General features: G+C 41.1%; 1 protein-coding gene across 3 annotated transcripts in view; it reads right to left on the bottom strand.

The window, feature by feature from the left end:
- HDAC9 (histone deacetylase 9) overlaps positions 1-25,604 on the bottom strand; it is a 980,770-nt gene that overhangs the window by 45,033 nt on the left and 910,133 nt on the right. For all 3 annotated transcript variants that reach the window (XM_075315376.1, XM_075315378.1, XM_075315377.1), the window contains 2 exons: positions 19,118-19,249; positions 10,498-10,613 (listed from right to left, as the gene is read on the bottom strand). In XM_075315376.1, the coding sequence (XP_075171491.1) occupies positions 10,498-10,613; positions 19,118-19,249 (248 nt within the window). The remainder of the gene's footprint in view (positions 1-10,497; positions 10,614-19,117; positions 19,250-25,604) is intronic.

Below are 25,604 nucleotides of genomic sequence, written 5' to 3'. Positions count from 1 at the left end.
GCACTGATTGTCCACAATTTCACTGCAACCAGAGATCTGCCGCAGATTTATCTCTGTGTGTGACAGGGCCTTAAAGGGCACTTTACAGACTGCGATATTGCTATCGATATCGCTAGCAAGCGTACCCACCCCCGTCGGTTGTGTGTCACGGGCAAATCGCTGCCCATGGCGCACAACATCGCTTACACCCGTCACACATACTTACCTGCCTAGCGACGTCTCTGTGGCCGGCGAACCGCCTCCTTTCTAAGGGGCGGCTCGTGCGGCGTCACTAAGCGGCCGCCCAATAGAAGTGGAGGGGCGGAGATGAGCGGGACGAACATCCCGCCCACCTCCTTCCTTCCTCATTGCTGGCGGCCGCCGGTATGGTAATGTTCCTCGTTCCTGCAGTGTCACACATAGCGATGTGTGCTGCTGCAGGAACGACGAACAACCTGCGTCCTGCAACAGCAACAATAATTGGGAATAGAACGATGTGTCAACGATCAATGATAAGGTAAGTAATTTTGATCGTTAACGGTTGTTTGTTTCACACGCAACGCCGTCGCTAACGAGGCCGGATGTGCGTCACGGATTCCATGACCCCAACGACATCTCGTTAGCGATGTTGTTGCGTGTAAAGAGGCCTTTAGTCTTCAGACATCTATGTCCATGTTCAGTATGGGATTTTCATGGATAGAACAGCTACACATTATAATCAACAGGGCTGTTCACATGTCTATGATTATTTGTGGACTACATGTCCTTGCAAAAATTACGGAAACATGTCTGTCTTTTATCGGCAACATGGCTGAAAAGTACCAATGCAAGTCTATGGTTATGTGAAAATCACAGACAGCAGACAGATGACAACTTTCTGCCATCTGTGGGCTGTCCATGATTAACATTGCAAAGGACAAGATAAGCTTTGCAACTTACTTATAGATCCATACATGAAAAACAATGATGTCACAACTTGACTGTACATTGGTGAAACTCGGATCTAAAACACTGATGACGCTTGTAACATTTTTTTCGTACGTGAAACAAGACAGTATGAGGCCTAAGAGGTCTACAAACCTGAGCTGTGGAGTGTTATTTATTGAGTAAAAACATTAGTGGGCAAAGTTCGAAGAAATTTGGTTGTTCCCGGGTTTATATTGCTTCTTTGTATTTCCTTTTTTAATATTTATCTTCTGGAAATGAATTAGGTTTCACTATCGATTATAGTACAACCTCTCTCCAGAGGACCACCTTTATGAGAAGACCACATCTTTATCTAGACCAGATTTTCTGTTACAGATTCTTAAGGTACCGTCACACTAAGCAACTTACCAGCGATCCCAACAACCATAGGGATCGCTGGTAAGTTGCTAGGAGGTTGCTGGTGAGATGTCACACTGCGACGCTCCAGCGATCCCACCAGCAACCTGACCTGGCAGGGATCGCTGGAGCGTCGCTACACGAGTTGCTGGTGAGCTCACCAGCAACCAGTGACCAGCCCCCAGCGCCGCGTGGAAGATGCTGCGCTTGGTAACTAAGGTAAATATCGGTAACCAACCCGATATTTACCTTGGTTACCACCGCACGGAGCTACACGTGCAGAGAGCAGGGAGCAGCGCACACTGAGCGCTGGCTCCTTGCTCTCCTAGCTACAGCACACATCGGGTTAATTACCCGATGTATGCTGCAGCTAAATGTGCACAAAGCAGGGAGCAGCGCACACCGCTTAGCGCTGGCTCCCTGCTCTCCTAGCTACAGCACACATCGGGTTAATTACCCGATGTGTACTGCAGCTAAATGTGCACAGAGCAGGGAGCAGTGCACACTGCTTAGCGCTGGCTCCTTGCTCTCCTAGTTACAGCACACATCGGGTTAATTACCCGATGTGTGCTGCAGCTAAATGTGCACAGAGCAGGGAGCAGTGCACACTGCTTAGCGCTGGCTCCCTGCTCTCCTAGTTACAGCACACATCGGGTTAATTACCCGATGTGTGCTGCAGCTAAATGTGCACAGAGCAGGGAGCAGTGCACACTGCTTAGCGCTGGCTCCCTGCTCTCCTAGTTACAGCACACATCGGGTTAATTACCCGATGTGTGCTGCAGCTAAATGTGCACAGAGCAGGGAGCAGTGCACACTGCTTAGCGCTGGCTCCCTGCTCTCCTAGCTACAGCACACATCGGGTTAATTAACCCGATGTGTCCTGCAGCTACATGTGCACAGAGCAGGAGCCGGCACTGACAGTGAGAGCGGCGGAGGCTGGTATCAAAGGTAAATATCGGGTAACCAAGGACAGGGCTTCTTGGTTACCCGATGTTTACTGTGGATACCAGCCTCCGCAGAAGCCGGCTCCTGCTGCCTGCACATTTAGTTGTTGCTGTCTCGCTGTCACACACAGCGATCTGTGCTTCACAGCAGGACAGCAACAACTAAAAAATGGCCCATGACATTCAGCAACAACCAACGACCTCACAGCAGGGGCCAGGTTGTTGCTGGATGTCACACACAGCAACATCGCTAGCAACGTCACAAAAGTTGTTCGTTAGCAGCGATGTTGCTAGCGATGTTGCTTAGTGTGACGGGGCCTTAAAGGCTACTTTACACACTGCGATATCGGTCCCGATATCGCTAGTGTGCGTACCCGCCCCCATCTGTTGCGCGACATGGGCATATCGCTGCCCGTGCCGCACAACATCGCCCAGAGCCGTCACACATACTTACCTGTCCGGCGACGTCGCTGTGACCGGCGAACCGCCTCCTTTCTAAGGGGGCGGTCCGTGCGGCGTCACAGCGACGTCACTGAACCGCCGCCCAATCGCAGCGGAGGGGCGGAGATGAGCGGGACGTAACATCCCGCCCACCTCCTTCCTTCCGCATAGCGGCCGGGAGGCAGGTAGGGAGACGTTCCTCGCTCCTGCGGCGTCACACGCAGCGATGTGTGATGCCGCAGGAACGAGGAACAACCTCGTTACTGCTGAAGTAACGATTTTTGGGAATTAGGACCCGTGTAGCCGATTAGCGATAAATCACGCTTTTGCGACGATTTTACATCGCTGAACGCTGTTACACAAAGCTATATCGCTAACGATTGCGGAAGTGCGTCACCAAAACCGTGACCCCAACGACAAAATTCGGGCGATATCGCAGTGTGTAAAGCCCGCTTTAGTTCCACCTTATATTATGGCTAAGGGCCAACTTTGAGAAGAATGCTATATAATTAGAGATAAGTGAATCTATCCAAATTTGATTGGCTAGTTTCACTCAAATTTGTCAGGGAAATTTCAATACATGTCAAATAAATTTAATGCAATTAAAATTGCTGGTAAAAGCTGTTCATCTTGTTCTAAGGCCCTGTCATATCCCAGAAGTGAAAAAATAAATAAAAATTATACTCACTTCTCTTCTCGTGTGTCCTGGTGCTACATGCCCCTTCCCAGAACTCTGCTGGCTCTCTTCTCCCTTCAGCTCTAGTTATATCTTCAATCCTCAGCCTTTTAGATTCTTTAAGGGATTTTCCCATGAACAAAATCATTTTTAATTAAGAGATCTTGCAATTATTAAAATTCCATATTTGGATAATAAAAAAATGTTCCTGTGCTGAGATAATCTTATAAATGCATCCCTGCTATGTACTGTGTAATGGCCGTGTCTGACCGTACAGGGATATAATCTTATCATACCACATCTCCTGGGCAGGAAGGAAGCAAGAGAGTAAAAAGACATTACAGCACCTATTTAAAAAGACAAGGAAATGTTAATCAGCTATTATTCTGTGCTGTCCTGTCTGTCTGTATACTCTTTTGCGTCTTCCTAGGCCCAGGAGCTGTGGTATGATCAGACCATGTTCCTGTACGGTCAGACACGGCCATTACACAGCACATAGCAGGGACACATTTATAAGATTATCTCAGCACAGGAACATTTTTATAACACATCCTATTGTGGAACGTATTATTACACTAAGATCTATTGATTAAAAAGTTCTTTGTTTATGGGAAACCCCCTATAAGTGCCTCCAGAGCTTATTAGGCTAAGGCTGCTTTCACACATCCGGTTTTTGCTGTGTGGCACAATACAGAGCTTTGCGGGAAAACCGCATCCGTTTTTTTTGCCGCCAGGTGCGGTTTTTCCTCATAGACTTTTATTAGCGCCGGATTGTGCCGCATAGCCTTGTGTTGCATCTGTTTTTTGCTGGATGCGGCATATTTAGCCGATGCGGCGGCCGGATGAAACGTTCAAGTGAACGTTTTTGTCTGCGGCGAAAAAAACGCATCGCACCAGATCTGGCGCGATGCGGCGTGATTTACAATGCAAGCCTATGGACGCCGGATGCGGCGTCCTGCGGCAAAAACCGCATCCGGCCGCCGGAAGCAGTTTTTTGAACTGCACATGCTCAGTATCAAGCTGCATCCGTCAAAAAATGGACGGGCCGCATGGAAAAACGTATGCAACAGATTCGTTTTTTTCCCGCATCCGTTGCATAGGTTTTTGAGCCGGATTGTACCGCACTGCAAAAACCTGATGTGTGAAAACAGCCTTATCAGGCTTTCATAATCTTACCAAGCTGTCACTTGAGGCTTATTCCACAGTAGAGGCTCCTGAGACTGAAGATGCAAGGGGAGAACAGAGTCGGAGAGAGGAAGTAAGGCAGCCAGTGGAGAACCAGGTGAGGAGCTACGGCGCCGGTACAGGAGTAGAAATAAGTGAGTATTTTATATATATCATTTATATATAATTATTTTTCCTACACTTTTCCACTATATATATATATATATATATATATATATATATATATAGTGGAAAAGTGTAGGAGAATAATTATATATATATATATATATATATATATATATATATACTTACAGTACATGCAATTCATCAAATGTAAAATCCTTCCCAGCCTGGGATATTACTGAGTGACTTGTATCAGGGAAGGCTATGTGTGCATGTTGCGTTTTTTTTCTGACCACAAAACCGCACCCATGGCAAAAACCCATTAAAAAAAGCATGCGTTTTTGTGCATTTTGATGCGTTTTTTTATGCGCTTTGATGCGTTTTTTGCTGTATTTTTCCCATTACATTCAATGGATGAAAAACGCAGAGGAAAAACGCAAAAAGAATTGACATGCTGCAGTGGTCACCACAAAAATGCAGCAAACAAAAACTGCACTGTGCGGACAGCAAAAATTAAATCTCATAGACTTTGCTGTGGAATAAAATTCATGCAGTTTTGAGACCAAAACTGCACCCACAAAACACGCAAAAACGCGGCAAAAAATGTAGCGTGCGCACAAAGCCTTAGTTTAACTTTTTCTGCCACTAAATTACTTTCATTCAAAGAACCAAACCACAGAAGGAACGTAATATAAACCATAAACTAACTATTTGGATCTTTATCATGCATGGCAGAATAATTGTATTTTTGGCTTCCTGCTGGCTGTAAAAATATAATGAATTTACCCTACAATAGTGGAAAATTGAAAATGACAGTCTCCATCATCCTAAAATGTGATAAATTAAAAAAAATTCTTATGATCAAGCGGGACTATTAATGGCTGTCCTAGAAGATGGTGAAGTCTACCATACAGATCTGTTGTGTACCTGGGGCAGTTAGACCTTCATTACTGAATGGTCATTTCCTAATTGACTAATTGAGTAGTAATGATGTCTTCATTCTTCCACCTCAATTTGACATCCCTGGTTTCTTATACAAAAGGGTTACAAGATAAAGCCACATGTTAGCTATCAGTGTAACATTATTTCTCTTCTGGCGTCCACAGGGGGCTACTAATCAGTGGACGGGGTCAAACACCTGCCCTCAGGATCACAGTTCACAAACAATTAATTTCTTATGAATGGGAGAGCTGGAAGTAGAAGTGTCTGAGGCTCCGGCTCTATGTCCTGCCGCTGACCTAAACTTTCTGCAGTATAAGCAATTTTTCCTTTTTTTGTACTGGAAGCAAATTTTTTTTTAAAACAATACAATGACTGGAATTAGACTTGTTCCAAAAGAGTGATTTATGTGTCTGGGCCCCATATACTTTAACAACTACATGTTTTATTAGTTACTGATTATTAAAATTATAAAACTAAAAACTGAATTGGAATCCATTATCCAGTATGTTTTTCTGTTTTAGATTAATTAATTTTATATCAGGGGCTGACATATCATTGTCAAACAACAAAACCCCTGCCTGTGGCCCTGATCTATTCCCTCTTTGATTACTGTAATTCTCTAGTAATTGTTATCCCCCTCACTAGATTTTTCCCTCTCCAGTCCATCCTTAATGCAGCAGCCAGGGTCACCAATCTAGCTAATTGTTACTTGGATGCTTCCGCTCTGTGCCAGTCATTGCACTGGCTGCCCATACCTTATAGAATCCAATTTAAATTGTTTGTTCTCACTCACAAAGCTCTTCACAATATGGCACCCTTACATATCCACCCTCATCTCTGTCTATCACCTTACCCATTCTCTATGCTCCGAAATCAACACTAATCAGAACCTCCCAATCCTGGATGCAAGATTTCTCCCGAGCTGCACCAATTCTTTGGCATGCTCTACCCCAAGAAACTAGGATGATCCACAACTTAGCTTAAGACGTTGCTTAAAAATACATCTTTTAGGGTGGCCGATCACTCTCCCTAATCTCAGAACATTAATTCTCCCTTAATCTCCACTGTACTCAAAGCATTACAAAGACTGGCTGATGACTGGTTCATGCAGCCTTTTATCTATCCCCCCATTTTTTGGAGATGGCTGGACTGTCGTTGTAGATAAGAATTTGAACCTTGTGTAACCCCTATCTCCCTCCATTGTAGATTGTAAGCTCTTACGAACAGGGTTGTCTTTATTTTTGCTTTAATTATTGTGTCTTCTATAACTGTTACTTATGTTTCTATATGAACCTTTGAAATGTAAAGCGCTGCGGAATATGTTGGCGCTATAGGAATAAAAATTATTATTATTATTATTATTATTACTATTATTATATTAATGGTGCAACATGTGCAGCCACACAGGGACCCAAGAGATAAGGAGGCCCATCTGTACCTCCAAAGAAGGTGGAATTGTGCATTTTCATGAGTCCTTGGGGCCTATATATTGTTCTTTGCCCAGGGGCCCTTTTCTATAGGCGGCGTCACATGCTCCGATATATCGTGCGATCGCATGAGCGATCGCACCCGCCCCCGACGTTTGAGCGTCATGGGCAATTTGTTGCCCGTGGCGCACAATGTCGTTAACCCCCGTCACACATACTTACCTCCCTCACAACGTCGCTGTGGGGGGCGAACATCCTCTTTCCTGAAGGGGTAGGGACGTTCGGCGTCACAGCGATGTCACACAGCGGCCGCCCAATAGAAGCGGAGGGGCGAAGATGAGCGGGACGTAACATCCCACCTCCTTCCTTTCTCATTGCCGGCGGGACGCAGGTAAGCTGTGTTCGTCGTTCCCGGGGTGTCACACGTAGCGATGTGTGCTGCCTCAGGAACGACGAACAACCGGCGCGCAGAAGGAGGAACGATATTATGAAAATAAACGACATGTCAATGAGCAATGATAAGGTGAGTATTTTTGCTCGTTAACAGTCGTTCGGACGTGTCACGTGCTACGACATCTCTAACAATGCCGGATGTGCGTCACGAATTCCGTGACCCCGACGACATATCGTCAGATATATCGTAGCATGTGACGGGGCCTTAACTGTGTCCGCTAGTGTTTTAAATGATACAGTTTTTCATAAGTTGCAACTTTTAGGGCATAGTCTCACATGTATGTGGCTGATTACATAATAAATCCTCATGAAATCTGCATCCCATGGATCACACTTATCCAAAAATAAAAAAATAAAAGTCTGCTGTTGAATTAAATTCTTTATCAATTATTTTCTCTAGAATTGCACAGAATATGGACCCCTTTAGGGCTCGCTCACACATATTTTCAGCCTGAGTGCGATCCGACAAAACATTATATTGCACAAGGAACAATGTTATTTATGGGGCCGTGCACAATTCAGAATTTTTTCCTTAGAAGAAGGAAAAAAAATTGCAGCATGGCTGAGTTATATATGATTGTCGAATTAGGTCCGTCAAAAAAAAATGAGACAACATTTGGATGACATCGGAGTGCGGTCAGATTTTCATGGATTGGCACAATGGAAAAGATAGAAAAAAAGTATATTCTATCTTCTCTACATCCAAGAAAATTGGATCACACTATAATCACACTAGGATTTGAGTCTGATCAGAGTATGATTAGCATAATTGATCCAATTTTTTCCAATAAGAAAAAATACACTTATCTGACCCTAGCCTAATGGGTTAATTCACATAAAGATTTTCTACAGCCCATCAGGAGATCAGACTAGTCCAGGACCACAGTCAATCATTGCAACACTGCTCTGATATCACACCCACAATGGCATGACTAACCTCCCAGGGAGAATAGAGAGAATAGGGAAAATAGGGAGAATAGGGAGAATAGGGAAAATAGCGAAAATAGGGAAAATAGGGAAAATAGGGAAAATAGGGAGAATAGGGAGAATAGCGAAAATAGGGAAAATAGGGAAAATAGGGAGAATAGGGAGAATAGGGAGAATAGGGAGAATAGGGAGAATAGGGAGAATAGGGAAAATAGCGAAAATAGGGAAAATAGGGAGAATAGGGAGAATAGGGAGAATAGGGAGAAGTACGTCTTCATTCCCTCTTTGCACACTCTGTGTTGTGAATCATGTCACTGTGAGCATGATATCATAGCAGTGTTGCAATGATTGACTGCAGTCCTGGACTAATCCGTTACACACAAAGAGTATTAAACATCGGTCTAAGGCCACGTGCACAGGTTGGCTTTTTGGTGAGGTTTTTAACTCCGTCTTTGTAAGCCAAAACCAAAAGAGAATGCAAAAATGCAGAAGTGGTGCCCGTGTTTCTATTACACTTTCTTTCTGGCTGTTCCACTCCTGGTTTTGGGTCACAAGTACTATTGTAAAATACTGACCAAATACTGAACATGTGAATGTGGCTTTGAAAACACTGCAGGACAGGGATCATTAAAAAAGTCTTGTACTGTACTGTCTGTTCAATTGTATTGTATTGTATGGCCAATCACTCCTTTAGGAAGTTTTATTACTTTGTCCAATTATGTTTTGATTGTCCACTATATTTATAATAATAATAATAATAATAATAATAATAATAATAATAACAATAACATTTATTCAGTGATATAGCACCATTAATTTCATTGCACTTTACATACATCTAGAGTTGAGCGAGTACCTATTTGTACTTGCTTTACTCGTAACGACTACTGTCTACTACTCGCGTACTCATTCCAAATAGTATGTGCAATGCAAGTCAATGGGGGAAAACCCGCAATGTAACGAGTAACCCGAATTCTCAGACGAATAGTACAGCATTCAAGCTACTCGTTACATTGAGAGTTTTTCCCCATTGAATTGCATTTCACACGCTATTCGGAATGAATACATGAGTATTAAACAGTACTCGTTATGAGTATAGCGAGTATGAATAGTTAGGTACTCACTCAACTCTATATACATCATCATCACTGTCCCCATTGGGGCTCAAAAGCTAAAGTCCCTATCAGGATGTCTTTCGAGTGTGGGAGTAACCCAGAGAACACCTACACAAGCACATGGAGAAGATACAAACTCCTTGCAGATGTTGTCTTTCGTGGGATTTGAACACAGGGCTCCAACGCTGCAAAGCACCAGTGCTAATCACTGAGCCACTGTGCTATCATGTGCTATCTATTTGGTGTAAGGTAATGAGCACATTATGGTATATTAACAAGTGTTTTGCATACAGTATAAATTTACTTCAGACGTCTAATGGTAGCTCATGCTGGATATTAAGTATGGTAGATCTTTAGACACTTTTGTCTAACTTTACAAAACTGTGGGACTGATTCAGTTTACTACTAAAATCTAGGATAAAAATTTTGACATGCAGCAATTTTTTTGCACAACTTATAGCTGCCTGTCCTGTACTTAAGCACCAACTTTTCCCACAGCGTGTGGAGCTATTGTGTGCAAATAAAGACATTTATTTCAATTTGTGAATGACTCAGATGACACTAGTTGGTGTAGGATCCAAATGTGAACTAAGTTTATCCTACATAGGATCATCAGTTTGCACATTTCAAGAATTAGATCCATCCTGTCTGCCCACATCAACGGTATTGCTGGAAAGACCTGTCTTTGTGGTCCAAGAGCTCAATCTTAAAGATGGCTGTAATAATGCTCAGTAGATAACTATGGATTTTCAGCAAATATTGTCAACGTCTACTGACCATATACAGTATATGAAGTGATAGGTTCAGATTTATTTATTTTTAGGATATTTTTGAACTACAATATTGGCATAAAGAATATATTCTTCCCATTTTCTAGGCTGAAAATTGCAGCAAATTACATGTCACAGTGTGTATAATAGTACATACAGTATATATAGTACAATATTACAGTATTGGGATGTCATACCAGGAACAACTCCTACCTCAGGGTGAGAGTTAGTAGGCAAGACCGAGCTTTCGTTTTCCACACCCATGCTAACGGGACCATTGTTTGGAGAACTGGGTCCTGATACTGGAGAGCTGCTACTGACCGAGGACTCTAGAATACAATAAGACAGCCTTGATAAATACATAGAGCATATTCTTAAAGAAAGACCAGAGATTAATATTGTACCATTGATCACTTTGTGCAGAAGTATGTATAGTGGTGAGTTCATTAGGCTGGGGAAATATTTGGTCAGGCGTAACCCAGTGTAGGCAAATGGGAAAATTCACATGAGCTCACCAGTATGGATGAACGCTTGGATTGGGTGCGGTGCTTGGAAACATAAGGCCTGCTCTAGAGTGGTATTAAGCCACGAAGGAATAGTAGGAAAATGCAGCACCCACATGAGAATAGTTCAGTAAAACAGCATATCAATTCCATTATTAAAATTGTGTAAAATATAAAAAACACATAGACACCGGATCTGGTCTACGCATTTCGAGCATCTTTTGCTCATAATCCTGACAAACCTGCTCAAAACATGTAGACCGATCCCAGTGTCTATGTATTTTTCATCTTTTCCACAATTTTAACAATGTAATAAATGTGATGTTTTATTCTATTCTCACCATGTGGATGCTGACTTTCCCTACTATTCCAACCCAGTATGGGTTCAATGCATTCTTTAGATTCAAAGGTAATAATGTTAGGTTAGTTGGAAAACATTTTGACAGGGAGGACAAGACTACTGCACCTTCCTATGGCTTCATCCACACTGGCAAATAAAAAAAAAAAAAAGGAAAAGAAAAAGCATTAACTACTTTAATATCACAATCCGCACTTTCACAATAAGGACCGGTATTTTCATTCTTTCTGGGCTGATAGGACAACACATGCTACAAATGTCTGCTCCCAATAAATAAAAAACACCACAACAAACTGGGTATCCTTTCAGGTGGACGCTCTGCTACATCCAACCTGGGACAGAGTCCTAGTGACCTTGTGTCACTTTCAGAAACCAATATAAAAGGTGATGGGGACAGCTTAAAGGGGTTGTCCCTTGAACAAAGTTAATTTTAATCAATAGATCTTGGAATAATAGTCATTTTTACAATTGGATGTGTTTAAAAAAAAATGTTCCTGTGCTGAAATAATCTTATACATGTGCCCCTGCTGTGTACTGTGTAATGGCCGTGTCTGACCGTACAGAGACATAGTCTGATCATACCACATCTTCTGAACAGGAAAGGATGTAAAAAAGTATACAGACATTATAGTACGAAATCGTAAATTATTCTTTCTTTGAGATAAAAAAACCCCCAAAACTGATAGGGAAACTGTGATCCTGTTTGTATATTGTCTATGCTTCCTCCCCTGTCCAGGAGATGTGGTATGATCAGACCATGTCTCTGTACGGTCAGACACGGCCATTACACAGTACACAGCAGGGGCACATTTATAAGATTATCTCAGCACAGGAACATTTTATTTAATCACATCCAATTGTAGAAATTATTATTATTCCAAGATCTACTGATTAAAATCAAGAAGACCTGTCTCTTGCCATAAATTCTGTCTGCAATTATTTTTACCTAATGTACATCTTACTGTCCTTCTGAATCTGGACTGTTTTTTATTTGTGCACCTCTATTTTAATTATACTTGACCCCCTCATCCCTTTAGGTAAATCTAGTCGGGTTAGCCAAATGGGTGTGATATTCAGCTCTTCTCTGTGAGCATCTTCTTTAGGATCACTCCCCCTTGGCTAGCATGAGAAGACTTACATACAGATTGCAAAAAAAGGCCAAAGGAAAGATGCAGGAACAGAAACAAAAAAACACACAGATGAGAAAAAAAGGATATGTATTACTCTCTGATTTTACATATTAAAGGGTTGGCTTCATTGTCTATCTTCAGGAGCGCATCGCTTCTAAGCCTCTTTGCTTTAATTCTGTTGTGGAGCGGTACGCTCCTGATTGATTAACGGTTGGAGCCAGAGGCATGGGTGCACTGCTGTCCTGAACTGTAAACTTTCTTAGGCTATGTGCGCACTTTGCTTTTCTTCATGCGTTTCAGCAGCGTTTTAATGCCAAAATGCATGCGTTTTGATTTTCAAGCAAAGTCTATGGAAAATAGGGTTTTCTTGTGCGCACGATGCTTTTACAAACGCTGCATTTTAGTTGCGGAAAATTTGTCAAAATCCCTGCGTTTGAAGAAACATGTCAATTGTTTTTGCCATTTTGGCAGCGTTTTAATAACATTGAAGTCAATGAGAAATGTCTAAACGCATATTTTCCAAGAAAGAATGCATTTCACTTGCTATTTACTAGCAATCTGCATGTGTTTTTGACATAATAAATGCAGGTCTTTCGGTCTCTCTCTTTCTCTGTCGGTCTCTCTCTCTCTGTCTCTGTCTCCATCTCTCTCTCTTTCTCTGTCCATGTCGGTCTCTCCCTCCCATCCCCTCTCTCATACTCACCGATCCAAGATCACTGGCGTGGCGCTGCACGGCGTTCACACTGGGACGGCGTCTCCTCTTTTGAAAATGCCGGCCGCTCATTAATCCATCACGTATTCCCTGCTTCCTCTGCCCACTAACGCCTATGATTGGTTGCAGCCAGACACTCCCCCACACTGAGTGACAGCTGTCTCACTGCAATCAATCACAGCCGCCGGTGGGCGTGTCTATATCGAGCAGTTCAAAAAATAAATAAATAATTAAAAAAAGAAAACAACGTGCAGTCCCCCCCATTTGGATACCAGCCAGGGTAAAACAACACGGCTGTGAAGGCTGGTATTCTCAGGATGGGGAGCTCCACGTTATGGGGAGCTCCCCAGCCTAACAATATCAGCCAGAAGCCACCCGGAATTGCCGCATCCATTAGATGCGACAGTCACGGGACTCTACCCGGCTCATCCCGAATTGCCCTGGTGCGGTGGCAAATGGGGTAATAAGGAGTTAATGGCAGCAGCCCATAGCTGCCACTAAGTCCTAGGTGAATCATGGCAGGCGTCTCCCCGAGATACCTTCCATGATTAACCTGTAAGTTAAAGAAAATAAACACACACATCCAAAAAATCCTTTATTTGGAACGAAAGACAAAAAAAAAAACGTCTTTCACCACTTTATTAATCCCTCAAAAACACCTCCAGGTCCGATGTATTCCACGCAAGGTCCCACGACGCTTTAAGCTCTGCTACATCGAAAGCTGACAGGAGCGGCAGTAGAACACTGCCGCTCCTGTGAGCTCCATGCAGCAACTGAAGTGAGTCACGCGATCAGCTGAGCTGTCACTGAAGTTACCCGCAGCCACCGCTCTCAGGTGGAGGACTGCAGCCGTGGCCGCGAGTAACCTGAGTGACGGCACAGCTGATCGCGCGGCTCACTGCAGTCACTCAGGGGATTTGCAATCACAGATGAGTTCTTAACGTGTGACCGCAAATCAGGCTGCCACACAGAGAGCCGCGTGATGTAAGTAAAATCGGGTGAAGCTCTGACGTCATTGCTGCGGAATCCTGTGTCCTGGCACTGACCTCGGAGGTTCATCTGAGTTCATTACAGCACACAGAGACAGAGCCGCAATATGACAATAAAGTCGGGTGCAGTTCATCTGAGTTCATTCTCATCGCCTGACTCTGTCTGTGTCTGCTGTCAGCGGACATGTAGCAGAGCTGAATTGCCGGGGGAATGCACTGACAAAAATGCATCCAAAATGCATGTAAAATGCATGCAAAATGTATCCAAAATACATGCGTTTTGGATGCATTCTTTTTGTCAACACGCAGCATCACGTCTGCTAGAGGGTGCATTGTTTTCCGCACTGGTCAGGACGCAACGTGCGCACATAGCCTTATGTTTCATGTATTGGTAGCTTTGCCAGTCGTATCGGTGACCTTCAGAGCAGTAATCACTAGCGCTATAGAAATGAGGTTGTAAGAGCCACACTCCTCGCCAAAGGGACATGCCATCGCTAATAGACAGCAAAAAACTAAGGCAACATGTAATTAAAAAAAAAATTAAAAATCCTTCCATTCTTGAAAATGGGGAGGATTCTTAATACCAAGTAAATTGCAAAGTTGCATGTTTTGACAAGCACTTTCCAATTTGAGCCACTTCATATAAGGAGAGCATTGCTAGGTTTACATGGTGGTTACATGTCATTCGATATTGCGATTGCCATGTTGCATTGCGACATCACTTCTGATGGTTTCCTGTGGTCTAGCATTGCAACATGAGACCCCAAATGTTTCACAAATGTTGGATTTTCTTTCTCTTGTTACATGTAACTTACTTGCCATTGACTTCAATGCAAGGCACACGCAGACAAGTTACATAAATGTTTTTGTACGTGTGACTTGTCTGAAAACTACAGTCGCCCAGCCTAACCCCTGGTGATACTTTCCCTTTGAGGAGTTTAACGATGGCCACTAGACTATCTGTCTACAATTATTTTAAAGCTGAATTGGCACTAAAAAAAGGGAAAAGGCAACCCGACACCATGTTACAACTCATGAGTAGCTATATTTTTCTAAAAATCCATTTTAGGTGTTCCACAAATGGCATAATAAATAGCACAGGGACAGCAATATCACCCATGCCCTGGTGCCTGACAGACCCAAGAGACCCTCAGTCATATGTGAGGATACGCTGGTATTAGAAATGTCACATAGTAGATGGGATCCGCTGACAGATTGTGAATTGGGGCTCAGGAGATACCTCCGACCTTCCCATGCCATGTTTTAAAAAACAAAACATATGGAATTTGCCCTACTATATCATTATCAAGTTACCTTTGAGGGGAACCTGCTATGTAAAAAAATGCTTTTAACCTGCAGATATGGGGTTAATCTGCAGGTTAGGAGTAGAGATGAGTGGACCCGAGGTTCGGTGTTCGTACCAAACACAGCTTTGACCACAAAAAAAGCAGTTTGGATTCGGAGTTCGGGTACTTTACGTAGTATGAACATCACTCGCACGAGCATTGTTTTGCTCGGGTTTGCTCGGTGCTCAGCCCAGTGCGAGCCGCTTGCAGTGTTTGATTGGCTCACAATGGGGGTGACAATAGCATGATCGGATGTAGTGTGCACCAAACAAAAAATGTGAAAAACCTGCCCACGGAAGTGATCTGTTTATGGCTGGCATGTGGACTGAGATCCAAACTGTCCAATTAGTGACTTCCATTGGGGTTCAGGTCAAGTCCTGGTCCCAAGCCAAACTTTATTTAAAGTCTGAATTAATTCATTGAACCGAACTTTACCAGGTCCACTCATCTCTAGTTAAGAGCGTTCTGATGCTGTATAGCTGCTACAGTAAGGGCTCTGCCCCCAGGAGGAGATTAACTTTATTCCTCCCAGCAGTTAGCGGTGTGGCCAGCCGGTTTAAGTGTCCGCTCGGTGCATAGTAAGGGGCATCTGTAACTAGGCTACTGGCACTGACTGACAGCTGGATCAGCAGTGCATCACAACAGAGTCGGCTATCAGTCACTGCCAGGCTGTGCTTACAGCCACCGCTCAGATTAACCCCATATCTGCAGGTCAATAACATTTTTTACATGACAGGTTCTCTTTAAGACTATGAGATCCAGCTACTAGGACAGTCATGGCTACGTCATGTATTTTTTCCCCTCTAACCTCTACAGATGTGTCTTTTCCTACCATTCCCTTTAGTTTATAAAAGATGACCAACTTTGAAAAACAAACTTTTACATTACTCTTTCAGGCATTTTATGTAATTTTTCTTTTCCAAAGCTGATGATTTCATACCCTTAATCTCAAGATATTTTGAGTCTAGAGAAAAGGTAAGGAAGAACACATCAGAAGTTCATGGCAAGAAAATACCGTAACTACTGCGTGTTCTTAAAGTAACCAAAGTATAAGACCTGTAAAATGGTTATTGAATAAATAGCGCTCCATAATAAAATATACAGCATGGACATATGAGGAATGAACCATTATATATGAACTCATTTACATATCCCAAGTAATAATAAAATAGATGAATGTGGCTGACGACCATCTGGAATATCTGCAGCACATCAGCTTGTGGTCAGTCTGGTGCACAGAACTGTTCATCACATATGGTGACCAGACGGGAGAAGAAAAAAACATGGGAACCAGTAGTTTCATGCTTGACTTACTTTTCCTTACTACTGGGAGGTGAGTGTCATGTTGATTTTGTAAAGTTGTAGTTCTTGATAGATAGAGGGCATTAGTGTACCTAGATACGGAAGCCTTTCATATTGTGTTTAATTACTGGGAACTCAGTAAAAAATCAGATTTTTCACAGCAGATTAAAATGGTTGCACTAAATACAGATGTAACAAACAAAATCTATACAGATCAAGTACTTCTCAAGCCATAGTGCCATTAAATATCAATATCAAGCCAAGGCGCCTTTCTAATATCTATATAATGTATAATGTATATAATGCCATAACACCTTTGTAATATTGATATCAAGCCATGACATCTTTGTAATATCGCTCTCAAGCTAGGGTACCTTTACCTTTGTAATATTGATATCAATCCATGGCACCTTTGTAATAATGATATCAAGTCATGGTGCCTTTGTAATATCACTATCAAGCCATGGTGCCTTTGTAATATCAATCCGTGGCAGCTTTGTAATAATAATATCAAGTTATGTCGCTTTTGCAATATCGAAATAAAGCCATGGCACCTTTGTAATATCGATATCAAGCCATGGTGCCATTATAATATCAATATAAATCCATGGCGCCTTTGTAATATCAATACAAATCCATGGTGCCTTTTTAATATCAATATCAATTCATGAGCCCTTTGTAATATTGCTATCAAGCCAGGGCACCTTTGTAATATCAATATCAATCCATGGCACCTTTGTAATAATGATATCAAGCAATGGAGCCTTTAGAATAATGATATCAACTTATGTCGCCTTTGTAATATCGACATAAAGCCATGGCGCCTTTTTAATATCATTATCAATCCATGGCGCCTTTGCAATATCGATATCAAGCTATGATGCCATTGTAATATCAATATCAAGCCATAGTGCCTTTGTAATATTGATATAAAGCCAAGGCGCCTTTGTAATATCAATATTAGGGATGATCGAATACCTCAAATATTCGGCTTCGCGAATATTTTCTGAATAGTTCGCCACTATTCGCGAATATTCGATGCGCAATGTAAGTCTATGAGAAACCTGAATAACAACTATTCGGAACTATTAGGGCTTCCCATAGACTTACATTGCGCATCGAACATTTGCATAGCGGCGACCTATTCCTAAAATATTCGCGAAGCCGAATATTTGAGGTATTCAATTATCCCTAATCAATATCAATCCATGGTGCCTTTGTAATATCAAGCTATGGCATCTTTGCAATATCGATATCAAGGTATGGTGTCTTTGTAATATCAATATCAAGCCATGGCTCCTTTCTAATATTGATGTCAAGCACTTTTGTAATAATACCATTAAGCTATGGCATCTTTGTGATATTGATATCAATCCATGGCACCTTTGTAATATCGATAGAAGCAACGGCACATTTGTAATATCAATATAAATCCATGGCGCCTTTGTAGTATTGATATCAATCCATGTTTTCGCATGGCTCATACCCAAATAGTGCAGATACACTGATAGAAGCAGTATGAAGTTTAGAAATGCTATATCTATAAGTTGTTTTTGCATTGATGGTTTGAAAAGTTAATTCTTTTACAGCGATACTGAGTTAATGACTGAATCAGGGTTCAGGGAATATAACTTTTTTTTTTACTTCATCTGTCTACCAAAATAAAACAAGAGGACAAATTTTATTTTCAGACGAAGGAAAGCTAATGAGTGTCCCAGTAAAACAAAGAAAATGGGAACAATTTTTGAGCGTGTTTTTTCTACAAGAACGAGGCCATTTGGGTTGTTCTTGTGTCACCAAATATAAACAATGTCGATCCCCAGAGGTCATGATAACATGCTATCAATCTACACTGGAGGCTGCCACTGTTCTGCTCCCATCTATGTCAATACATAAATAAAATGTCCATCCTGCTACCATGTAGAAAAACACTGCAGGCACTAATTCATGGCTTTTAATACTCTGACCCCACTAATCAGAACATGGTGATACCTGGGTCTGAGGTATTACCAGCAAAAATATCTGAAAATATATGAAAGGGTGTCTGTGTAATACATTGTCGTCATTGTTATTATTGTGATAATATAGTTAATGATCATTAACATTGTGGTGTTACATGAAAGTCGAATAAATAATATAGATTAACGACTTTTATATACACCTACACTGTGTGTATATATAGAGTGTATATATATATATACATATATATATATATATATATATATATACACAGTATATATATATATATATATATATATATATATATAGATAGATAGATAGAGATATATATATCTATCTCTATCTATATATATATATCTATCTCTATCTATGTATATATATATATATATATATATATATATATATATATATATATATATATATATATATATATCTATATATATAAAAATAAGTACTATATATATATTTATATGTACGTATACACACACATACACACACACACGCACACATTACATTATATATAACATCCAATACCTGCCACTTCAAATATCCTCTTCTTATATGAACCTGTGACACTTCCATCTTTTCTTCTTAATAAAGGGCTACTTCTTCTTTCGGCTACTTTTTGTTTTAATCGGGACCGAACCTTCAGGTTGGGTTCTGAGGCTGAAATAAAAAATAATAGAAAATAAAATAAATTAATCAAGTTATCAAATGCTTCTACATGATTCAGACTTGTGTCAACCCTGAATAGGAAATGCGTCATCTGTTTTTTTGTCTTTCTAATTAAAAAAGATATTTATAGTTATTGTAAGCTTTTATATATAGTTATTTTTAGCTTTTTCATTTGGTAAAGAGGACAAATTTGCTAAAAAAAAAAATGTTCCAGTAGAAAGAAAATGGGTGAAGCTATAGAGACGTTGCTACGAAAATATCAATACTGTCATATGTATCAAAAATAGAAATGCCAGAGGGTCACTACTGAATATAGCTAATTATGTCAAGTGGAGGAAAACTGGATAAAAATGCATGGCACAGGACCCCTGTATATTTCGCAGGTTTGACATTCCTGTTCATTGTATACTTTTTATTGACAAGAAGCCAACACTAGTAGATCCACAACAGGTTGCATACTATGGAGACAAATAGGAGGGAAAATATAATAGTTAAATTATAATAAAACCCACTGCAATGGAGTAGATACTGTACTATCATTGTTGGTATTGTGGATAAAACTATACAGGAACCGCAGCTTTCAATTATACTTTTTTTTCTCTTGGTATTTCGACACTTATCCAGCATTTTTGTCAGGTCATTTAATTTGGTCAGCCATAATCGATCTGATAAAGGCACTGGATTAGGGTCTAAACAATTGTCTTAGTCTTCTACATTTTAAAACTATTTTTTTCTATATGAGTTTATTCAAAAATCCAACAACAGTAGTGCCTGAACAAAGAAACATTTTTATTTTCCAATACTTCTGTTTGGGATTTGAACTTCAGAACCAGCGACCAGTAAAAACGGGCAGCCTGGACCAGGGCAGAAACTTTCATAGTTTCATAGGTTTTTTAAGGTTGAAGGTAGACTTATGTCCATCGAGTTCAACAAGCCGACTAACTGATCTTTTTGATATTATTACGAAGTGTTACATACAGTTGTGTATGTTTTGCACAACTAAATTAGTTTAAAGTGAACCTGTCAGATTCTGTATGCACCTAGAACCACGAGCGGTACTGCGTGCATATTACTAATCCCTGCCTAGCAGTGCCAGCCTATAGTAGCATAGATAAAGAGATCTTTAGAGAAAGTACTTCTAAAGATCCTTTATGATATGCTAATGAGGCCAGGGATTAGTTGCAAGGGCATTAGTTCCCTTGTTAGTCGCCTCTCTTAGCATATAAGCATGCCCCTGTGGGTATGCTAACATGCTACTGAATGTGCAGCATCAGAGGCATAGTTACTCACCTCTCAGCTGTCAAACGCTGTTTTTTGGCTCATTGCGGGTGATCAGAAGTCCCTGGAGTTCCGGTCATGCGCAGTTGCGCACTATGAAGCTGGGTGTACGTGTCCAGGCTTCAAACTGGTGTAGTGCGTATGACCAAAAGTCGAGGGACTTCTGATCATGTGCACTGATCCTAAGCCCGGAGTTCTGAGGCGGTGCAATGGATACAGGTACGCGCGTCACTGCTGATGATGATACTGGGCAATGGGCATTGAATCACATGTTAGCAATGAGGGCGGAACGAGAGCAGGAACTAATGCCCTTACGACTAGTCCCTGGCATTATTAGCATATCATAAAGGATCTTTAGACATACTTTTTCTAAAGATCCTTTAATCTGTGCTAGTGTATACAGAGAGGGCGGAGAGGGTGAGACCGAAAGACCTGCGTTCTGTCTGTCAAAAAAGCGATTTGGTTTTAGAGCTGTTCTGGCGACTATGTAAACGTTGCATGCTGCTCTGATCACGTTATTCAAAGACACCAAAAATGCAGTGAGGCACCTTCTTCAGGCTGTTCCCATACTGTTTATGCCTTCTCCCAGCCATTTCAGCCTTTTCCTCAGTCACCACAGCTCGCCATTGGTCCAACGTGAAATTATTCGAGTTTCCCATAGACTTACAATGCACATCGAATATTCGCGAATAGTTGAATGGTGCCGACCTATTCGTCAGATATTCGTCGAAGCGGATATTTTGGTATTCGATCATCCCTAATACTAATATTTTCACTGGGATATTTGTCATTGTCTTTTAGTGAATCTCATCAGCCTGCAATAATCTATGTTTGAAAGGATATTCCTCACAATGTACAGAAAGAACTTGATAGATATGAGTTCTGTGAACAATATATCCCCGCTTATACCAGACAAATGACCTCCATAATATATAGCAGGTCGTATTTACCAGTAAACAAGTGTCCCCTTTTCTCAAAGGAAATCAATGCATTCTCTGAATGTTTTCCTAAGATCAGTTTCATAGATTTCCATACCAGTGACTGCTTAATGTGAGATATAGTCCCTCAGCTCAGAAGAGAAAGCTGCTCAGTATTCACCAGAGGGATGTGAACTTATGTGTCAGTGTGTTTCATGCCCAGTGGCACTGATTGCCTTCCTATTTTTACCATACACTTTTCACTCTGCATTTCAATCACATCAGCAGTAGGATTTTTTTTTAGAAGTTCATGTCTCTGAATATGTCTGCCTGCTGAGAAGGTAACCTTGCATAACATAAATTATTGAAATGAAAACATTTCAATCTGGAAATGAAAGAGAGGAAACACATAAATATTCCCGAGACTTTTTTTCTCTCTAAAATTAATGGAATAATTAGTGGAAAAAAAAAAGTAGAAGAATGGAAGAAATTAATATTTGCTGACTGCAAAATGGCAAATCTGGATAGTTAAATGCAGCTATATATATATATATATATATATATATATATATATATATATATATATATATATATATATACAGTCATATGAAAATGTTTGGGCACCCCTATTAATGTTAACCTTTTTTCTTTATAACAATTTGGGTTTTTGCAGCAGCTATTTCCGTTTCAAATATCTAATAACTGATGGACTGAGTAATATTTCTGGATTGAAATGAGGTTTATTGTACTAACAGAAAATGTGCAATCCGCATTTAAACAAAATTTGACCAGTGCAAAAGTATGGGCACCCTTATCAATTGAACACTCCTAACTACTTTTTACTGACTTACTAAAGCACTAAATTGGTTTTGTAACCTCATTGAGCTTTGAACTTCATAGGCAGGTGTATCCAATCATGAGAAAAGGTATTTAAGGTGGCCACTTGCAAGTTGTTCTCCTATTTGAATCTCCTATGAAGAGTGGCATCATAGGCTCCTCAAAACAACTCTCAAATGATCTGAAAATAAAGATTATTCAACATAGTTGTTCAGGGGAAGGATACAAAAAGTTGTCTCAGAGATTTAAACTGTCAGTTTCCACTGTGAGGAACATAGTAAGGAAATGGAAGAACACAGGTACAGTTCTTGTTAAGCCCAGAAGTGGCAGGCCAAGAAAAATATCAGAAAGGCAGAGAAGAAGAATGGTGAGAACAGTCAAGGACAATCCACAGACCACCTCCAAAGACCTGCAGCATCATCTTGCTGCAGATGGTGTCAATGTGCATCGGTCAACAATACAGTGCACGTTGCACAAGGAGAAGCTGTATGGGAGAGTGATGCGAAAGAAGCCGTTTCTGCAAGCACGCCACAAACAGAGTCGCCTGAGGTATGCAAAAGCACATTTGGACAAGCCAGTTAAATTTTGGAAGAAGGTCCTGTGGACTGATGAAACAAAGATTGGGTTGTTTGGTCATACAAAAAGGCGTTATGCATGAAGGCAAAAAATCCACGGCATTCCAAGAAAAGCACTTGCTATCCACAGTAAAATTTGGTGGAGGTTCCATCATGCTTTGGGGCTGTGTGGTCAATGCCGGCACCGGGAATCTTGTTAAAGTTGAGGGTTGCATGGATTCAACTCAGTATCAGCAGATTCTTGACAATAATGTGCAAGAATCAGTGACGAAGTTGAAGTTACGCAGGGGATGGATATTTTAGCAAGACAATGATCCAAAACACCGCTCCAAATCTACTCAGGTATTCATGCAAAGTAACAATTACAATGTTCTGGAATGGCCATCCCAGTCCTCAGACCTGAATATCATTGAAAATCTGTGGGATGATTTGAAGCGTGTTGTCTATGCTCGGCGACCATCAAACTTAACTGAACTGGAATTATTTTGGAAACAGGAATGGTCAAATATACCTTCATCCATGATCCAGGAACTCATTTAAAGCTGCAGGAAGCGACTAGAGGCTGTTTTTTTTTCCAAAAGGAGGATCTACAAAATATTAATGTCACTTTTATGTTGAGGTGCCCATACTTTTGCACCAGTCAAATTTTGTTTAAATGCGGATTGCACATTTTCTGTTAGTATAATAAACCTCATTTCAATCCAGAAATATTACTCAGTCCATCAGTTATTAGATATATGAAACTGAAATAGCTGTTGCAAAAACCCAAATTGCTATAGAGAAAAAAGGTTAACATTAATAGGGGTGCCCAAACTTTTTCATATGACTGTATATATATATATATATATATATATATATATATACACACACACATGCAGTATTCCTGGATGCTGTGTTACAATCTATACAGAAGAACTGAATCATATTTGCAAACCATGATTTTTTTTTTACATACAAGGCACAAACCCAATGTCTTGTTGATGACTGGACGGCTTGATTCAAGCATTGTATTAGGTTTAGTGGGCACCATGGCAATGGCATATTAATCCTCTTATAGCACTGGTGCTTGCTTTGTTTTTCATCCCTTTTCCCGCAGGCACATATATACTGTATACTTGTAAGGAAGCGCACTGGGTTCTGTCGCGTACCTTCCCTTGTAGACACTAATCGCATTATTGTATTGTCATGCAGTGTAATATGAATTGTGTCCTGCGTTCTTTTGTAAATAATGTGCCATGTAAGCTGTGATATGTAGTAATGTAATGTGATGTGATGTTTAAAGCAAAGTTTGATGTAATGTAATGTGTTCATGTGTAATGTACAGCAAGTAATATGTTGTAATGTTTCATGTATGATGTTGTGCAATGTCCTGTTAGGGGGGTTGAGTTCTGCCCATTGAGCAGGGTCAGAAGTAGTTAAGTGTTGGAACTAACCAAAAATGAGAGGAGTTATCTGATAGGGTGAGGGATGGTTCACTCCTGAAGCGTTAGTGAAGACCTAGTGTGCGATACTTACGGACAGATAGTCTGTAGGTCGTGAATGTCACATACAGTGGGTGACTTATGTCAGTGAAAGAAGAAAGGAGACGGGAGACAATTTACCATGATCCCTGAGTGCTGACCAAGACACAGAGTGAGAATAACGCTGAGGCTATAGATCAACCCTCAAATGAAACAGCACCAGACAATAGGAGCTGCAGGACAGGACTCTAGTGGCCAGGTCCCTAACCATAAAGGTAACGGGTTAATACTAACTGGCATGTGAACGAAGTCAGCTTACCCTGGTGGATTCTCTCCAGACGTCTAAGAACACAAGATTCTACTCTGGCACAAGCGGCTACCCCTTACCCCTCTCCTCTATAAGGGAAAGAGACATGGATACAGAAGTGCTCAAGGCTCTACTCCAGCCATGGAAAAAAAGACACCAGACCCTCTCCTTTACAAGGAGATGGGACGCCAAGCCCCTGGAAGGCCAAAGGACCATCATGGTTTGTACTGTAGCATTAGGCTGGGTTGTGCTGGGATTCACAGGACCAGTAAGATTGGAAACAGCCCAGTGGGAACTAAGAATGTGTCTTTATGTACCTTGTACAATTGAAATGTGCAAGAAGATGTGTGCCCACTATTTAGTGTATGAAGCTGTTGGTGAAAAAGAACCATTGAGTAAAGTATCATTTTTGGAAATAGACTGGTGATCTCTTTGTGGAAACAAGCCGTCAATCGGTCCTGGCCAGCCAACGTCAGCGGCAATATGCCGCCAATATGCCGCCTGCATGGGTTCATAGCCCACTCAACACATGTCTGCACAAAGCCAGGGCCAGCTCTTTTATGTAGCATGCTGGGGTGCCCGGTGTCAATCCCTCACCGACGACTACCACCCCGCGACATGTTACATGCTTATCAATAGAATTAGACTATGCAGCTTTTTGTACTTCAGATAAAAAGGAAACTATACAGGACTCTACTAATGAAAAACCACATTGTTTGTAACCAATGGCACAGTAAATTGGTCCAATATTTACTAAGCATCAAGTATTTTTATCTTGGGTATCTTGCACCCTCATTATGCTTTCTATACATTGTGAGACACAACTTGCATCAATTAAGTGCATTTCAACAAGGCTGACCCCTTTTCGCACTAAATGCCATTTGCTGGTGCGGCATTGAGTAGCCCACTTATACAAGGATGGTTGAATATTCCAAAAATTGACAGTTTTGGCTGGTAATAACGTGATGTGTA

Source organism: Anomaloglossus baeobatrachus, chromosome 6, assembly GCF_048569485.1.
Source record: "Anomaloglossus baeobatrachus isolate aAnoBae1 chromosome 6, aAnoBae1.hap1, whole genome shotgun sequence".
Lineage (NCBI taxonomy): Eukaryota > Metazoa > Chordata > Amphibia > Anura > Aromobatidae > Anomaloglossus > Anomaloglossus baeobatrachus.
This window is presented reverse-complemented; position numbering and strand designations above follow the sequence as displayed.